The 20192-nt window shown below is 46.3% G+C and overlaps 1 protein-coding gene across 1 annotated transcript in view; it reads right to left on the minus strand.

Annotated features, from left to right (window-relative positions):
* The window catches only part of CASQ2 (calsequestrin 2), a 104408-nt gene that overhangs the window by 76089 nt on the left and 8127 nt on the right, over positions 1 to 20192 (minus strand). The window contains exons 2-3 of the mRNA XM_063445811.1: positions 14880 to 14964; positions 10489 to 10589 (exon numbers count right to left, since the gene is read on the minus strand). Of these exons, the coding sequence (XP_063301881.1) occupies positions 10489 to 10589; positions 14880 to 14964 (186 nt within the window). The remainder of the gene's footprint in view (positions 1 to 10488; positions 10590 to 14879; positions 14965 to 20192) is intronic.

Genomic DNA, 20192 nt, shown 5'->3' on the forward strand with positions numbered 1-20192 from the left:
GGTGAAAAATAAAAAAAAAAAACATGTTTTTGGACTTTTACTTGAAAAATCTTTTACTTATCTACAAAAGCTAATGAAAAAAACTGCTAAATAGATTCAAAATGTTGTCCCGAGTTTAAAAACACCCAGTGTTTACATGCTTTATTGCTTTTTTTTGCAAGTTATAGGCCTATAAATACAAGTAGGAAATTGCTGTTTCAATATATATATATTTTAAATGTATCAATAGTGACATTGTTACACCGTTATCTGTCATAAATCCCCGAAACACACCTAACATGTACATATTTTTTAAAGTAGACAACCCAGGGTATTTAAAATGGGGTATGTCCAGTCTTTTTTAGTAGCCACCTAGTCACAAACACTGGCCAAAGTTAGCATTTATATTTGTTTGTGTGTTAAAAATGCAAAAAACGCTAACTTTGGCCGGTGTTTGTGACTAAGTGGCTACTAAAAAAGGCTGAACATACCCCATTTGCAATACCTTGGGTTGTCTTCTTTTGCAAATGGTATGCCATCATGGGGCTAATTCTCATTCCTTGGCTACCATACGCTCTCAAAGGCAACCTAACCAATCTGACAAATTTCAATAAAAAAAAAAAAAGTAAAATCAAGCCTTATATTTGACCCTGTAACTTTCACAAACACTATAAAACCTCTACATGTGGGGTACTGTTATACTCAGGAGACTTCGCTGAACACAAATATTAGTGTATCAGAACAGTAAAATATATCACAGCAATAATATCCTCAGTGAAAGAGCTGTTTGTGTGTGAAAAATGCAAAAAACTTCACTTTCACTGACAATATCATCGCTGTGATATGTTTTACTGTTTTGAAACACTAATATTTGTGTTCAGCGAAGTCTCCCGAGTAAAACAGTACCCCCATGTACAGGATTTAGGGTGTCATAGAAAGTTACAGGGTTAAGCACAGTGCTAGCAAATTAAATTCTCTGGACTTTTGGCCTGGGTTGGCAGGCAGGTCCCTCAAATTGCAATCATTAAAATTACTTAATTAGGTAAAAATATTACATAAATATGCACGTAGAATTTTAATATATATACATATTTATATATTTGACGTCTACGTGTATATTTATGAAATTATTTATGTAATTATGTATATGGACATATGTATATTTCGTATTATTTTTATTTATTTATACATACATAGATATATATATCATTACATTCTAAGTGTATTTTGATATAAATATATATATATCAATATCAAAATACTGTTAGAATAAAATTGAATATATATATATAATTTTTTTTTAATTATTAAAAATTATTTTTATTTTTTGTTATTTATTTTTATTAACATATTATTTGTATTTTATAATAATATATATATACCATATATATAGTTATTATATATATTGTATATATTCGTGTGTAATTTAAATATAAGTGTATTTTTATATTAATATACGTATATATAAATATAAAAATACACTTAGTGTGACATTATATATATGATATATATACATATATATAGGTATATATAGATATAATACATGTATATATATCATATATATATACACATATTATAATTTTTTTTACACTGATTTTTTTTTTTTTTACTTTATTTTATGATTTTTTACTTGCAGGGAGACTGCCTGTCAGCACAGACAGTCCCCCTGCAGGCAGATACAAAGACCCCTATTGCGGTCATGTGATCGAGTGATCACATGGCCGTGGGGTCCTGATCTGCCGAGGGGGGACTGCCCGGGCAGACAGGCAGTCCCCCTGGACCGGGAGGAGAGCTGATCGCCGCCGTGGGACCGACGGCGATCAGGTAAGTTGCCCAAAACCGCTATGACGGTTCAGGACCGTCAGCGGTCCAAACGCACGTTTTACCGCTGACGGTCCTGAACCGTCAGCGGTCCTTAAGGGGTTAAAACATACATTTATAAAAACATTAGCAGGTGTGAAAATCGCTTTGTCTATGACATCACTTGCTGCTGCAGCCTTGCACAGATCAGAGTATTTTTGCGGTTGCCATCTTCAAACGGTCGTATTTTAAAAACTATAAATCCTACAGCAAAGAGCTTTATATTGTGAGAATCACAAGATCCAGACCTACATCTTGATGGATAGTATGTCTCTGAGATATTAACAATGAAGGCACAGTCGCAGTTTAGAAATTGCCCTTCAAATGTGAGCTTTGCAGAGTGGAGTTTCAATGAATGTCAATGGACTGCGTGAGTTGCAAACAAATGGTCATATTGTGAAAACTATCAGGACTATGGCTTAGCTGTGGACATTTTTAGTGGCAGCAGGGATAGCTGAACGTTTTGATATAAGATTTGTGTAGGTGGGCCTGAAAATGAGGGAGTGGTGGCAGTTTAGAAATCATGTCCTGATTTTTCAGCTTTTGCCAGCTCCCACTCTAGCTTTGCCATTCATTCCTATGGGACAAATTTTATCACATGACAGGAGGCTTCGTATTTTGCATAACTTTCTTTACTTTATGCCTCCAGCAGCACAAGTCAATCAGAAAACTTTAAACCAATCAGTAACCAGCATCACATCTATATAAAGCCCTGACAGTCACATGACTTCCTCTTTCTTTGCTGCTTCCAGCCAAGGCACAGGTCAGAGTATTAAGCTCTCAACTGTTTTATATATATAATGCAAATTTATTTTGTGGTCTCTTTAAATTGTTTTGGCATTGTACCTTTTAAAGGACCACTCTAGGCACCCAGACCACTTCAGCTTAATGAGGTGGTCTGGGTGCCAGGTCCTTCTAGGGTTAACCCATTTTTTCATAAACATAGCAGTTTCAGAGAAACTGCTATGTTTGTGAATGGGTTAAGCCTTCCCCCTATGTCCTCTAGTGGCTGTCTCATTGACAGCCGCTAGAGGCGCTTGCGTGCTTCTCACTGTGATTTTCACAGTGAGAGCACGCCAGCGTCCATAGGAAAGCATTGAGAATGCTTTCCTATGTGACCGGCTGAATGCGCGCGCAGCTCTTGCCGCGCGTGCGCATTCAGCCGACGGGGAGGAGAAGAGGCAGGTCGGAGGAGGAGAGCAGGAGGAGATCTCTCCGCCCAGCGCTGGAAAAAGGTAAGTTTTTACCCCTTTCCCCTTTCCAGAGCCGGGCGGGAGTGGGTCCCTGAGGGTGGGGGCACCCTCAGGGCACTCTAGTGCCAGGAAAACGAGTATGTTTTCCTGGCACTAGAGTGGTCCTTTAATTTCCCCCCTGTCTGGGGCCCCCCTCTTTCATCTGCCTCCTCTACTTCTCTCTGCTGTACCCATCCTTCTCCCTGGACTGTAAGGTGTTTTTTTCCCCACTGTTTTTTCCCCTGCTGGGATCTGTTGCTGTCTGCCTGCTTGCCTGTTTGTCCCTCGCGATTCGCGGCATTTTACCGCGATCGCGCGGGACCTCCAGGCTTCTCCAAGAGTCCCAGGGTACCGAGGGGTGGGTAGGGGGGCGCGAGGGGGCACCGACCGATACCGTCGGACCGCAATCGCGGGCCGCGATCGCGGACTGCGCGGCAATTTTGCGCGCGAACGGCGGCCATCTTGGATCTCGCGATACCACGAGATCCTCGGCGGCCATCTTAGTTTCGCCAGTTCGTGATTCCCACGAACTGGCACATAGTTTTTTCTGCTTCTATAAATGTTTTATGTGCCATTAAGAGTTACCTGAATAAATTGGTCCTACCCACAGGACACCTCACCTAGTTTTAAAGGTGAAGTGTCAAAATGCTGGACATTGTCGGAAATAAAGTTTTGCCACATAATATAAGGTGTAAAAACTAAACACACTCCCCACATCAGGCTTAACACACTTATCACTGCAGTTAACCCCTGCAACTCTGTGCTAAAGGGCCACTGCAGATAACTTACCATTAGGATTGTATTGCACCAAACCAGGAACAACTCCCATCAGGCTAAGCACACTTCTCACTGCAGTTAACCCCTGCAACTATGTGCTAAATGGCCACTGCAGGTAACTTACCATTGGGATTGTATTACACCAAGCCAGGAACAACTCCCATCAGGCTAAGCACACTTCTCACTGCAGTTAACCCCTGCAACTCTGTGCTAAATGGCCACTGCAGGTAACTTACCATTGGGATTGTATTACACCAAGCCAGGAACAACTCCCACCAGGCTTAACACACTTCTAACTGCAGTTAACCCCTGCAACTCTGTGCTAAAGGGCCACTGCAGATAACTTACCATTAGAATTGTATTGCACCAAACCAGGAACAACTCCCATCAGGCTAAGCACACTTCTCACTGCAGTTAACCCCTGCAACTCTGTGCTAAAGGGCCACTGCAGGTAACTTACCATTGGGATTATATTGCACCAAACCAGGAACAACTCCCATCAGGCTGCACTGCCCAATCGGGTGAACACTCACAGAAGGCAATGAGGATTGGTATAAACCACTGAAGAACTACCCAGAAATCATTACAAACAAACAAACAACAACAACAAAAAATCTGGCATTATCCGAAATGACAATTTTGTTTTACAAAGGGTGACCACCACGCCCAATCTAGGGCTTATAACGAAGTACGCACAATCCACAATGGCAAAATTTCCACAAAATTCCATACACAAGGGTGAAAGCGTACTGAGGTCTTCGATACCTCCCATTACCGGGCTCCATCCCGACCATTACCGGGCTCCGTCCCGACCATTACCGGGCTCCGTCCCGACCATTACCGGGCTCCGTCCCGACCATTACCGGGCTCCGTCCCGACCATTACCGGGCTCCGGCCCAACATTTAAGACCGTTCACCCCGGTCGATAAGAGGGTGACCCCTCTTCAGACCACTAGTCAAATTCCTAGTGGTACTGATTACATGATACCTGGGTGTCCCCCAGTTGTATGTGGAAGCCACTGTGTAGCTACATACGCACTGACGTATACTCTGTCTCCCCACAGACGGGAAGAATCATACTACCTTTGTGTCAGACACTCCACAAGACCCCCATCAGGGGATGAGGAACCATTATCTCCACTGTCCTTAGAAATCATAGACGAATGGAGGGCAGAGGACTCGCCCTCGGAGGAGGAGGACTGGTAAGACATACCTCAGGAAGTCAGAGAACCCAGCCTAGACCCGGAATGGCTAGGGACATATAGATATTGAGGTCTAATCCCCACGCCCTTGGACGGGCTGATAACCACGGAGTACGATCTGTTACACAATGGATACAGGTATGTCGACAGCACCAAGAAGGAGAGCTCACGGTGCTGCCAAAGCTCCACAGTACTATATCCAATAAGGGTGACCCATTGGATAATTTGGAGACTACCGTACCCCCATACGGGCTTACGTCCCGACATTTCTGACCGTTCATCCCGGTCTTATTGAGGGCGACCCCCTCCTCAGGCCACTCCAGGAAATCTCTAAGTGGTATTGATGGAAACAGTTCTGGGTGAACCCCAGCTGTAGGTGGAGACCCACTAGTGACTATAAGTGTATTACCATACCTGACACCTGTCTCGGTACCCCCACAGACCGGAAGAGGGTCCCAACAAGACCAGGGCACACTACAGGCATGTGTGCCGACACCTCCATGTTTCAATTGGAGGACCCGTACGCCCTTCCCTTAACCGAGAAGGAGAACCCACTATACCGCCAAACTCCACAATTCTAGGACATATAAGGATGAACCATTGGATTATACATAGGGAGACTTTCACGTCTCCCATACCCGGGTACGTCCCGGTCCTACGGAGAGTGTCCTCATGCTCAGACAACTGCCCAGATCCTGCGAAAGTGGTACCAATTAATCAAAATGCTGGGTGACCCCGGTTATACACAGAGGCACACTGAGTGACAATAAGCGTACTGTTATACGATCCTGACTCCACAAACCGAAAGGGTGTGAACCAACAGGTCGGATTTCCCTCAATTCACCGAACAATTTCCAAGTGAAGAAGCCCTCTCCAGGGGGCTGACTAACAAGTCGGGCATCCTACCACCTAAGCACCATGGGAATGGCCCAACGCGACTTCCCCAATGGGGAAAGAGAAAACCACGACTTAGCGGAACCGTCTCTCAGAACATCCTACACATTGAACATCTCAGACTCCATCATCAGGGGACGAGGACTCCATCCCCCCCCCCCCCCCTTCTCTGGAAATCATAGAGAAGGGAGAGTCTTCATCGGTAGAGGGAAAGTGACAGAATGCGCCTGGCAAGAAAAGTTTCCTTTGGCACACTGGAAAACCTTGGTTGACTCGCGCACCACCAGACACCCAGGATCACCCGAAAGGGGTTTGCCGAAGCACCGGGCACACCTTGCCAACCTCCGGCTTCGGGGAAAAGAAGTACGAAACAAGCTCAGGATGGAATGGCCATGTCATCTAGGAACGTACAAGATAGTCCTCAACAGGGAGCTCGGTGTCACTACAGGGATATCTATGCCCCGATCAGACCGAGGTCCACGTAAAAGTAGTAAAGAAGAAGACAGGAGACTCTCACCTAGTCATCAACATAGGCCAACCCAATGGCTTTGGGACGTACTGACATCTCAAGAAGGAAGGTATACACCTGTTAGGAGACCTGCTCCTCCAAAGGGTTTTGCAAGGTAAGATTTGAAAGGACACTTACCTATTGGCTCACATAGTACCTCAAGAAGTTTTGGAAGCTGGTCAGGACGCACTGAGGAGCAAAGGGTATCCGCTGTAGCATACCTAGTCAACTTGCTGACCTTTGCAAGCCCAATTCCTAACTGCGTATACAAACGAGATTTATTGTTACAGTTTCTGGAATTGTTGGGATTCATAATGAACAGAGCGGAGTCGGTTCGACTCCAGCTCCGAGTAACTACGTACCTCTACTTCGGAATAGATTCCACCTTGGACGGATTGCACTTTTTCCACATCAGCGATAGCGATTTTTCGTAAGGAAATGCGACGGATATGGCGGAAAGGCTCCATAGTACCTTGACTATTTCCCATGACCACTTCACGGACAGGCCAGACATCGACTGAAAGCTCGCTGCCTGAGATCCGGGCACACCTATGAAATTGGGATCAGAATGGCAAGGACTTCGATAGCACTCATTACAGAGGTAAAGGAGCTAAGCGTGACACCTAGAATGATTTGTCTTTAATTCGGATCATCCTCTGCTTCTTCAGTTCTAACTTGCCTTCGGGCAGATCAAAAGGGAGAACATCATCATCAATTGTTAATGCAGGGGCGGCTAGAGTTGGTGAATTGGTGTCCTTCAAGGGAGACTGGTATGTCAAGGGACTATCGCAACCAACTAGAGTCATGGGACTCATGGACAACAGGTATTCCCCGAAATAACTTATCCACATGGAACACTTGGAAGTCACTGGGGTATGGAAAGGGACTACGGTCTTTTTTACTACCCCTATCTACCTCGATGTTGAATCTTGCTCATAATTTTCACGACGGGCCGATCGACACGATCCGACCGCTCCATTAACGGGTTCCGCTCCGTTAGTTCGACAGCGCATAGTACGATTCACGACACTCCGGTCGATCAAGAACCTTTTCATAGGTCGTTTTTCCACGGGGTAACGTACGGTCCAGAACCATGAGTTAAAGTTTCACTGTTGTGAGACTTTGATTGGGGTTTTCGAAACTAGTCTGATAACACGAACCTATCCCTCCGTCAACCGTCAGTCATAATCACGTTACGTTAGATTTTTTTCGTCGGGTATCAGATACTCTGGAGGTCGACGTAAATGGTTTTTCGGTATCACCAGAAGGGAGGACCTCTACGATGTTTCGTAGAACTAATCCCTTTCGCGTCCGCATTTTACCCGGTTCCCGGCGGTCTCCCCGTCTTTGTGCAGTTATAGCGGTGTTCGGTTATATGGAGATCCCGACATCACTTAGATTGACACAGTAAGACATCTGCGGGATTTATAACAACCATACAAGCCAGTTTCCATGAACACTCTGTCTGGATGGGTTCACTGGTGGTTATCGTTAACGGGAGTGGAGACGTGCTTTAGGTACTCATTCGGTACGAGGCACGGCCGCTTCTCAGGCCTTCAGGGGGGCCTCTATAATTTTTACGGGTGGCGAATCGGACGCGGCGAGACAACTTCCGTATATTTTCGTCAACCACACACGCATCCTTTTCGCTCATACCACAGCTTTAAAAATGCAAAATACGAAGCCTCCTGTCATGTGATAAAATTGTAGATTATGCTAACGTAGTGTACCTATAATCTTAATTTTAATAATGACAGGAGGCGAGTATTTTCCCTCCCTGTTTCCCTCCCTATACTCTGGGAAATTCTATTTTCTGGTTGTCATCTTCAGTCTAATTATAAGATTTTGGATATTTCAGTATATTTTATGGGATGCTTATTTGGTTGACGGGTGTTTCAGCCGTGGCGATTATTAAAGTATTCTACGGTTGTTTAATGTTTTAGTATATTAACGTAATATAAATATAGATACATATAATACTGGATTTAATGTGGACATCAGTTGGGTTCCATCACCTTTCACGTATTTCTGTTCTTTTCAGAGTAACCATCATAAAGATAAAGATCAAGATAAAGCTGGAAGGTTTCAAGCCTCGTTACAAGTTATGTTCTACACGTTACTCAGGACTGTTATTTGAATTCCCTGACGTTATAATGGACTGTTTTCGCATCAAAGAAAGAGGAAATCATGTGACTGTCAGGGCATTATATAGATGTGATGCTGGTTACTGATTGGTTTAAAGTTTTCTGATTGACTTGTGCTGCTGGAGGCATAAAGTAAAGAAAGTTATGCAAAATACTCGCCTCCTGTCATTATTAAAATTAAGATTATAGGTACACTACGTTAGCATAATCTACAATTTCGCCACAAGAACGACGATATTCCGAGAACCATTCAGCGAAACGTTCCACAAAGTAATAGCAACGCGATCGGGAACAATCTGCACGTTTTGGTAAATTTTTGTCTATGTAGTGTAAAAACTGTGGGAGGAGTTAGGGTGTCAAATTTGGCTATAATAAGAATAATAATAATATATATGTGAGATAACATTAAGTGGTCTTGCTATGCAAGAACACTTAATAAAAGGGATCTGTCATTAGAGAATCAGCTGTAATAAAAGGGATCTGTCATTAGAGAATCAGCTGTAATAAAAGGGATCTGTCATTAGAGAATCAGCTGTAATAAAAGGGATCTGTCATTAGAGAATCAGCTGTAATAAAAGGGATCTGTCATTAGAGAATCGGCTGTAATAAAAGGGATCTGTCATTAGAGAATCGGCTGTGATAAAAGGGATCTGTCATTAGAGAATCAGCTGTAATAAAAGGGATCTGTCATTAGAGAATCGGCTGTAATAAAAGGGATCTGTCATTAGAGAATCAGCTGTAATAAAAGGGATCTGTCATTAGAGAATCAGCTGTAATAAAAGGGATCTGTCATTAGAGAATCGGCTGTGATAAAAGGGATCTGTCATTAGAGAATCAGCTGTAATAAAAGGGATCTGTCATTAGAGAATCGGCTGTAATAAAAGGGCTCTGTCATTAGAGAATCAGCTGTAATAAAAGGGATCTGTCATTAGAGAATCAGCTGTAATAAAAGGGATCTGTCATTAGAGAATCGGCTGTAATAAAAGGGCTCTGTCATTAGAGAATCAGCTGTAATAAAAGGGATCTGTCATTAGAGAATCAGCTGTAATAAAAGGGATCTGTCATTAGAGAATCAGCTGTAATAAAAGGGATCTGTCATTAGAGAATCGGCTGTGATAAAAGGGATCTGTCATTAGAGAATCAGCTGTAATAAAAGGGATCTGTCATTAGAGAATCAGCTGTAATAAAAGGGATCTGTCATTAGAGAATCGGCTGTAATAAAAGGGATCTGTCATTAGAGAATCGGCTGTGATAAAAGGGATCTGTCATTAGAGAATCAGCTGTAATAAAAGGGATCTGTCATTAGAGAATCGGCTGTAATAAAAGGGATCTGTCATTAGAGAATCAGCTGTAATAAAAGGGATCTGTCATTAGAGAATCGGCTGTGATAAAAGGGATCTGTCATTAGAGAATCAGCTGTAATAAAAGGGCTCTGTCATTAGAGAATCGGCTGTAATAAAAGGGATCTGTCATTAGAGAATCAGCTGTAATAAAAGGGATCTGTCATTAGAGAATCAGCTGTAATAAAAGGGATCTGTCATTAGAGAATCGGCTGTAATAAAAGGGATTTGTCATTAGAGAATCAGCTGTAATAAAAGGGCTCTGTCATTAGAGAATCGGCTGTAATAAAAGGGATCTGTCATTAGAGAATCAGCTGTAATAAAAGGGCTCTGTCATTAGAGAATCGGCTGTAATAAAAGGGATCTGTCATTAGAGAATCAGCTGTAATAAAAGGGCTCTGTCATTAGAGAATCGGTTGTGTCCTGGCACAGCCAAGGCATACGTTGCATTGGACGATGAAGAAAGTATCAAAACGCCTGGAAGAGGATTTAGAAAGGCTCAGTATCTCTGACTTTTTTATTCTTTTTTTTACTTTACAGAAGAAAACTCACATCGAGCAGGAAATCCACCAACACATCTGCTGCCAGCTGCCCGTCAAACTCTATGACATTGTCCTCCTTAAAGATGTACAGACTGCCCTCCTCGGAGCAACCTTTCAGGAGACAGACATTGAGGATTAACAGGGAGATCAATATTAGAGAGAAAATGGATGGGGGGAGAAACATAGAATGTGACGGCAGATAAGAACCATTGTACTTGGCTTATCCCTCCTGGAACATCAACCCTGTTACATATCTTAGTATCATCAGCAAAAAGACATACCTTACCATCAAGACCTTCTGCAATATCACTAATAAAAATATTAAAGAGAATGGGTCCAAGTAAAGATCCCTGAGGTACCCCACTGGTGACAGGCCCAAGCTTCGAATATACTCCATTGACTACAACCCTCTGCTGCCTGTCACTCAGCCACTGCCTTAACCATTCAACAATATTATAATTTCTAAATGCTAACTTTCTGTTTTTTACTACTTTGGCCACATCTGCGGAGTACCACAGTGGTTTCTTGAATTGTTTGCTTTTACTGACAAACCTAATGCAATTTTCTGTTGCCTTCAGTAGTGCAACTTTTAAATAATCAAATTTCTCAGGGACAGAGCATGTGGGGGGAGGTAAAGAGCATGTGGGGGGAGGTAAAGAACATGAGGGGGGAGGCACAGAGCATGAGGGGGGAGGCACAGAGCATGAGGGGGGAGGCACAGAGCATGAAGGGGGAGGTACAGAGCATTTGGGGGGGTGGTACAAAGCATGTAGGGGGAGGTACAGGAGAGACAGAGCAAGTGGGGGAGGCAAAGAGTATGTGGGGGGAGGCAAAGAGCATGTAGGGGGAGGTACAAAGCATGTAGGGGAGGTACAGGAGATACAGAGCATGTGGTGGAGGTAAAAGCATGGGGGAGGTACAGAGCATGTGAGGGGAGGTACAGGAGAGACAGAGCATGTTGGGGGAGGCAAAGAGTATGTGGGGGGAGGTACAGAGCATTTGGGGGGGGTGGTACAAAGCATGTAGGGGGAGGTACAGGAGAGACAGAGCAAGTGGGGGGAGGCAAAGAGTATGTGGGGGGAGGCAAAGAGCATGTAGGGGGAGTTACAGAGCATGTGGGGGAGTTACAGAGCATGTGAGGGGAGGCAAAGAGTATGTGAGGGGAGGCAAAGAGCATGTGCGGGGAGGTACAAAGCATGTGGGGGGAGGTACAGAACACAAAGGGGGAGGTACAGAGCATTTGGGGGGAGGTACAGAGCATTTGGGGGGAGGTACAGAGTATGAAGGGGGAGGTACAGGAGAGACAGAGCATGTGGGGGAGGCAAAGAGCATATGGGGGAAGAACAGAGCATGTGGGGGGAGGTACAGAGCATGGGGGGAGGTACAGAGCATGTGGGGGAGGCAAAGAGTATGTGGGGGAGGCAAAGAGCATATGGGGGGAGGTACAAAGCATGTGGGGGGAGGTACAGAGCATGTAGGGGGAGGTACAGGAGATACAGAGCATGTGGTGGAGGTAAAAGCATGTGGGGGTAGGTACAGTGTATAAGGGGGAGGTACAGGAGAGACAGAGCATGTGGGGGGAGGTACAAAGCATGTAGGGGAGGTACAGAGCATGTAGGGGGAGGTACAGAGTATGAGGGGTGAGGTACAGGAGAGACAGAGCATGTGGGGGGAGGTACAGAGCATGTAGGGGGAGGTACAGGAGATACAGAGCATGTGGTGGAGGTAAAAGCATGTGGGGGTAGGTACAGTGTATGAGGGGGAGGTACAGGAGAGACAGAGCATGTGGGGGGAGGTACAAAGCATGTAGGGGAGGTACAGAGCATGTAGGGGGAGGTACAGAGTATGAGGGGTGAGGTACAGGAGAGACAGAGCATGTGGGGGAGGCAAAGAGCATATGGGGGAGGTACAAAGCATGTGGGGGGAGTTAAAAGCATGTGAGGGGAGGTACAGAGCATGGGGGGGAGGTACAAAGCATGTAGGGGAGGTACAGAGCATGTGGGGGGGAGGTACAGGGGATACAGAGCATGTGGGGGGAGGTACAAAGCATGTGTGGAGGTACAGAGCATGTGGGGGGAGGTACAGGAGATACAGAGCATGTGGTGGAGGAACAGGGGATACAGAGCATGTTGGGGGAGGTACAAAACATGTGGGGGGAGGTACAGAGTATGAGGGGTGAGGTACAGGAGAGACAGAGCATGTGGGGGAGGCAAAGAGCATATGGGGGAGGTACAAAGCATGTGGGGGGAGTTAAAAGCATGTGAGGGGAGGTACAGAGCATGGGGGGGAGGTACAAAGCATGTAGGGGAGGTACAGAGCATGTGGGGGGGAGGTACAGGGGATACAGAGCATGTGGGGGGAGGTACAAAGCATGTGTGGAGGTACAGAGCATGTGGGGGGAGGTACAGGAGATACAGAGCATGTGGTGGAGGAACAGGGGATACAGAGCATGTTGGGGGAGGTACAAAACATGTGGGGGGAGGTACAGAGCATGTGGGGGGGAGGTACAGGAGATACAGAGCATGTGGGGGAGGTACAGGAGATACAGAGCATGTGGTGGAGGAACAGGGGATACAGAGCATGTGGGGGGAGGTACAGAGCATGTGGGGGGAGGTACAGAGCATGTGGTGGAGGTACAAAGCATGTGGGGGGAGGTACAGAGCATGTGGGGGAGGTACAGAGCATGTGGGGGGAGGTACAAAGCATGTGGGGGGAGGTACAGGAGATACAGAGCATGTGGGGGGAGGTACAGAGCATGTGGGGGGAGGTAAAATCATGTGGGGGGAGGTAAAAGCAGGTGGGGGAGGTACAAAGCATGTGAGGGGAGGTACAGAGGATGTGGGTACAGGAGGTACAGAGCATGTGGGGGGATGTACAGAGCATGAGGGGGGGAGGTACAGTAATTACACAGCATGTGGGGGGAGGTACAGGAGATACAGAGCATGTGATGGAGGTAAAAGCATGTGGGGGGAGGTACAAAGAGTATGTGGGGGGAGGTACAAAGCATGTGGGGGGAGGTACAAAGCATGTGGGGGGAGATACACAGCATGTGGGGGAGGTAAAAGCATGTGGGGGGAGGTACAGAGGATGTGGGTACAGGAGGTACAGAGCATGAGGGGGGAGGTACAGGAGGTACAGAGCATGTGGGGGAGGTACAGGAGGTACAGAGCATGTGGGAGGAGGTACAGGAGATACAGAGCATGTGGTGGAGGTAAAAGCATGTGGGGGGAGGTACAGAGGATGTGGGTACAGGAGGTACAGAGCATGAGGGGGGAGGTACAGAGCATGTGGGGGGATGTACAGAGCATGTGGGGGGATGTACAGAGCATGAGGGGGGAGGTACAGGAATTACACAGCATGTGAGGGGAGGTACAGAGCATGTGCTGAGAGGTACAGAGCATGTGGGGGGAAATACAAAGCATGTGGGGGGAGGTACAGGAGGTACAGATCATGCTGGGGAGGTAAAAGCATCTGGGGGGAGGTACAGATCATGAGAGAGGAGGTACAGAGCATGTGGGGGAATGCAGTGTATCCAGTGAGGGGATGCAGTGTATGCAGTAAGATGATGCAGTGAGAGAATGCAGTGTATGCAGTGAGGGGATGCAGTGTATGCAGTAAGATGATGCAGTGAGAGAATGCAGTGTATGCAGTGAGGGGATGTAGTAAGATGATGCAGTGTAGGCCGGGAGGGGATGCAGTATATGTAGTGAAGGGATGCAGTAAGATGATGCAGTGTATGCCGTGAGGGGACCCAGTGTATGCAGTAAGGGGGATGCAGTGTATGCAGTAAGGGGGATGCAGTGTATGCAGTAAGGGGATGCAGTGTATGCAGTAAGGGGGATGCAGTGTATGCAGTAAGGGGGATGCAGTGTATGCAGTAAGGGGATGCAGTGTATGCAGTAAGGGGGATGCAGTGTATGCAGTAAGGGGGATGCAGTGTATGCAGTAAGGGGATGCAGTGTATGCAGTAAGGGGGATGCAGTGTATGCAGTAAGGGGGATGCAGTGTATGCAGTAAGGGGGATGCAGTGTATGCAGTAAGGGGGATGCAGTGTATGCAGTAAGGGGATGCAGTGTATGCAGTAAGGGGGATGCAGTGTATGCAGTAAGGGGGATGCAGTGTATGCAGTAAGGGGATGCAGTGTATGCAGTAAGGGGGATGCAGTGTATGCAGTAAGGGGGATGCAGTGTATGCAGTAAGGGGGATGCAGTGTATGTAGTTAGGGGGATGCAGTAAGGGGATGCAGTGTATGCAGTAAGGGGGATGCAGTGTATGTAGTTAGGGGGATGCAGTGTATGTAGTAAGGGGATGCAGTGTATGCAGTAAGGGGGATGCAGTGTATGCAGTAAGGGGATGCAGTGTATGTAGTTAGGATATGCAGTGAGGGAATGCACATCGTACCCAGTTTCTTTGCGATTTTAACATTTTTCTTGGAGTCAAGCACCCCAAATCCAATTTGCTTCTTCTCCAGAACCTGTGCCGCAAGCTGAAAATAGAGAATCATGTGTGAGCGCACTTATTGTAACAAAACCCGTGACACCCTTATGCCCACCCAGCCCCCACGATGGACTCCCCAAAATTGTGGAATACATTTTTCTTCAAATGTTCCCGTTTTATAATTTATATTTGCCTTCCATGGATGTTCGGCTATTCGAACGGGAGTCGAACGGCGTTCGGTAAGAAGAAACTACCGAACAAGAGACATACATTAACTATATCCACGAACAGCTTTGTTCGGTAATTGTAACGTTATTTAGAATCCTCAAAGTAGACCGGCCGCACAGCCTGATTCTGGAACTGTTTTGAGCATAGGACCATGCATGCAATCGGTCAAAATAAGACTTCCATAGAACTCATGAACCCCTGAACTGATCTGGGTGATTTTGGGATATGTTGGTCACCCAGATCAGGGCTATCAGGGGATGTAATAATTGTGCAGATTTTATGTGTTTTGGGGGTACTTTGGGTTTTTTGTAAAATATGTGTTTTTTCTGCCTGGAGATAATTGGGTTAATGAAGTATCTGATCCAATTATCTCCCAGGCAGAGGGGAGGGATTGTGTGCTTTGTGTGGGAGTGCCTTCCATTGTAAACGTGTTATCATTGGTTTATAAGTTTGTGTCCCTGTCCCCAACAAGGTCCATGTGGGCGTACACCTTGCTTGGGGACTTGCATAAAAGGCGAGTGTGACCTTTACCCTTAACAGAGAGCCTCGCCTCGTGTTTGTAGGGACCTGCTATACGAGCTATATCACTAGCTCTTATAGGAGCTTTACAGCTATATCTGTTATACTCTCTTGGAGGAGAGGCCTTCCCACTGGCAGCTGGATCCAAAGTCAGTAAGGCAGGCAGAGGTCAGAGTCCAGGAAATCGGTCAGTAGCGAAGCAGAGGAAACACCAAACCGGCAAAATGACCAGATCCTAGGTTTCAGGCAGGGCTGGCTTTTACAGGCTGCTAATTAGGTGCAATGTATACAAATTTTATAACATGACAGGAGGCTTCGTATTTGCTTAAGTCTCTCTTTACTAGAACTCCACAGCAGCACAGAAAAACAACCAATCAGAAAAAAGTTAGGTACTATAAAACTCCCCTCCCCATGCAGCATTTCCTCTTTCTTTGCTGCTCTGCAGTCAGTACAGGTCAGAGTACCACTGCCTCCTGCTTATAGTGGGTGGCTTTGGGTTTTTATTGCTTATATTCAGTCTTTTAGCCTTATAAATGCAGTATTGTTGTAATCCTTAGGGGATTTTATTCTTATTATGCAGTATGTTCTATCCATGTGGGATTTTATTCATGTAAATGCAATAGTTTTATCCTTATGGCATTTTATTTTTATATACAGTATGTTTTTTTCCTTATGGCATTCTATGTTTATAATGCAGTATGTTTTATCCTTATGGCATTTTATTTTATAATGCAGTATGTTTTATCCTTATGGCATTTTATTTTATAATGCAGTATGTTTTATCCTTATGGCATTTTATTTTATAATGCAGTATGTTTTATCCTTATGGCATTTTATTTTATAATGCAGTATGTTTTATCCTTATGGCATTTTATGTTATATACAGTGTTTTATCCTTGTGGGATTTTATTTTTTATAATGCAGTGTGTTTTGTGCTTATGGGATTTTTTTCCTGTAAATGCAGTAGGTTATAGGCCTTGTGGGATTTTATTTTTTATAATGCAGTGTGTTTTGTGCTTATGGGAATTTTTTCCTGTAAATGCAGTAGGTTATAGGCCTTGTGGGATTTTTTCTTCGGTGTCTGTACTTCAGATCATCGCTGCTTCTTCCTCCAAAGCATTTTCCTCCTCTGTTCCCCGAGATCTGGGATCTGGGACCGTGGAGTTCATCTCCGCCAGCCCAATGTGTTTTTTCCAGCTGCCGGTGTGCACGACCACCCGGCGGCCGGATCTTCTTTCCCACGTAGCTGCTTCGCTGCAGCCGTCCCCCCCCCCCCCCCCCCCGTGGGTCCCGTGTGTTTTACCCGGTCGCAGGGGTACTCGCGAGTGAGCATGAGTACCCGGCGACCGGATCTTCTTTCCCACATGGCTGCTTCGCGGCAGCCGTCTCCGCCCGCGGACCACGTGGGTCCTGTGTGTTCTACGCGGTCGCAGGGGTACTCGCGAGTGAGCGCGAGTACCCGGCGGTCGGATCGTTTCCTCCATGTAGAGGCTTCACTGCGGCGCCTCCGCCTGCTATGTCTGTGCCCATAAGATTGGCCTGCTATGTCTGTGCCCATAAGATTGGCCTGCTATGTCTGTGCCCATAAGATTGACCTGCTATGTCTGTGCCCATAAGATTGGCCTGCTATGTCTGTGCCCATAAGATTGGCCTGCTATGTCTGTGCCCATAAGATTGGCCTGCTATGTCTGTGCCCATAAGATTGGCCTGCTATGTCTGTGCCCATAAGATTGGCCTGCTATGTCTGTGCCCATAAGATTGGCCTGCTATATCTGTGCCCATAAGATTGGCCTGCTAGGTCTGGCCCATAAGATTGGCCTGCTAGTTCTGTGTCCATAAGAACGGCCTGCAATGCCTGTGTCCATAAGAACGGCCTGCTATGCCTGTGCCCATTAAAACGGCCTGCTATGCCTGTGCCCATCAAAACGGTCTGCTATGCCTGTGCCCAATAAAATGGCCTGCTATGTCTGTGCCCCATTGGATAGCCTGCTATGTCGGTGCCTACTTGAATGGCCGGCTATGCCTGTTACTATTTGCTTGGCTAACCTTTCTGTGTCCATTCGTTTGACCTGCTGAGCCTATGCCCTAATGACGGGCCTACGCTATTGGTACCGAACCCCTTTTGGCCGCAGGCCTGGGGTAATATCACTGAGGAAAACCCAGTGCACACCAGTGACATGGAGATAGGACACCAGTATACGGCCATCTGAGTATGGCGGGAAGGGTGAAGGCCCTAAACCTCATGCCTGAAGGGCAAAGTTTCTTATGAAGACCCCGGACACATCCACGGTTTACTCCAAACCGACGACGGCACGTCTCCAAGGAGAACTTCGCACCGGCAGGGACCGGTATTCAGACTCCTTCAGGAGAAAGCTGTGTTTTTTCCTTGTCTTTACCATCTACGCTGTATATGCCTCCCGGAGTCCTTATAGGTTCGGTAGTTTTTTCCTGCGTTAGGTTAGCTCCTGGCCCTGTCCAGTGGGATTTACTTTTCTTACCTTCCGGCCTGCTGTTTACATTCTATCCGAGATAGAATGGGCGTATTTTCTCTTATCTACGTTTATTGTTGCTTTTTTGTTTTTTCATGATTTCCTTTTCCTATTCGCTCGGGTCGTCGTGAGGCCTGACTTGGCCTCCTCCGACCTCCCGGGCACTCGTGGATTGCGGAGAACGTCTCCAGCTTTCCTCGGACTACCAACAGCCTACCAGGACCCCGCGCGCGCACGGGATCCGGATAGTCGGTTGATAGTTTTCCATTCCTTGTTTCCCAGATTGCCCTCAGCCTTCTGCTGACATTTGTAATTGGTGCGCCCTACGGTTTTGGTCACCCTGAATCTCTAGGGACTCTAGTTTGCACCACAGGAGGGTGCGGCCCTCCATCACCTCCATATTTATTTTCAGGAACAGTGGGCGAATCCTCTCATACGGAACCGGATACTGATTTGTTATTAGAGAGCGCAGCCCCTCACTCGTCCTCAACCAGATACTGGGCTGGATACAGAGGACAAGTTGGGTGGACCCATTCTCATAGAGAGAACCGGTCTCGGATGTAGACTCTGCTGTTGGTTACTAACGGGTGCGGCCCGCTCAGGCTAGCACCCGGACGCTCTCACGGTATGCGATCACAGTAGTAGAGAGCGCGGCTCTTTCATACACTCGACGCTCTACAGTACCGGCCATTTGTTCATCACACAGGCTTGTGCCTGTGCAAGACATTGATGACTGCATAGAGGGGCGTCCCTCCGGAATTCAATTAGAGCTGCCATCCACGCTACTGGCTTCGTCCCAGAGGACTGCCTGGTCATGCCAGTATTACATATTTGGACTAGATCCATCTATTCTATCTCCCGTGATGGATCTACTGGATCCGGGCTGCTGTAAAACACGCGAGAAATACTCAGAGGTATAACGGGGGGAGTCTCCCATTTATTTACACACACTCCTGGAGATGGTACACTAACGGATGGTCCTCCGGTATTTTGAGAGTGCAGGTTTTTGGCATATTCTGCACCATATAATACAGAGTTTGCTTTCTGTTTTAGATATCCAGACTATTACTAGCAAACTGAGCAGAAAGTTTCCCCCATGTCAAGATGTCGGGAGATACGGAGACCTTCATGGAGCAAACAGGCACCGCCTTGCTCGGGTAACAACATTAAGGAAGGACTATTGTCCGGTCTGAAGGTAAAACCGTACGTATGGGTCATATGGTAAATCAGGAATCCTTGTTTGTCTTGACTTCTCCGGTCTTTACGATCTTTACCTGGTGAACATGGTTCGGAGATGGAGGACCCTTCGTCTATACTCTATTCATCCCTCACGGGAGCCGTCTGTTTTTAGATTCGCGCTACCCCCTTTTTTCAACTTCCGTCGAGGAGATCTACGAGACTTTACGGAGGTACCTGGTGTACCCCGACTCCTACAGACATCTTTCGCTCTTTGACGAGGGCATTGCTGGATGGAAATCTGCGTTCCGGTTGGCATTTCCCTTCCTTTGAAGGTTTCCAGGATTCACTATTCCCAGTATAGTCGACCACCGTCCTTCCACACAAGTTCAGTTCGGAACCCTGAATGGACGTCCTTTGGAGTCTTTCTCTACTGCGTCCAAGGTTTACCCAGTCCATTTGGAATCTTGGAATCACTTAGAATACGGCTAGTTTGGCCACGCTCTTGCCTGCATTATGAAATTATTCTCGGATGAGACATATCACCGGGTAGGACAGGAAGGAACGAAAGTTCCTCCTCGGTTTCTAATGCGATTTTGGTAGTGGACTTGGGCGCATTCCTTGAAATTGGAGATCTACCTGCAAGACCACATCGCCGAATATCCCTGGCACGATCGGAGGAACCGCCTTACGGATCATGAGTTGAGACAGGGTGACAGTTTCTTCTCGCGTCCCCAAGTCCGGACTTGACCTTTGATATTACAACTACAGGAATGTGGCTGATAGGTCAGCTTGCCAGCTCATGGACCGGCTGCTAGGAAACAAGTCGCAACCACATACAATGGATTTACCAGCGGATGGTACT

This window comes from Pelobates fuscus, chromosome 1 (genome assembly GCF_036172605.1).
Source record: "Pelobates fuscus isolate aPelFus1 chromosome 1, aPelFus1.pri, whole genome shotgun sequence".
In the NCBI taxonomy this organism is placed as follows: Eukaryota; Metazoa; Chordata; class Amphibia; order Anura; family Pelobatidae; genus Pelobates; species Pelobates fuscus.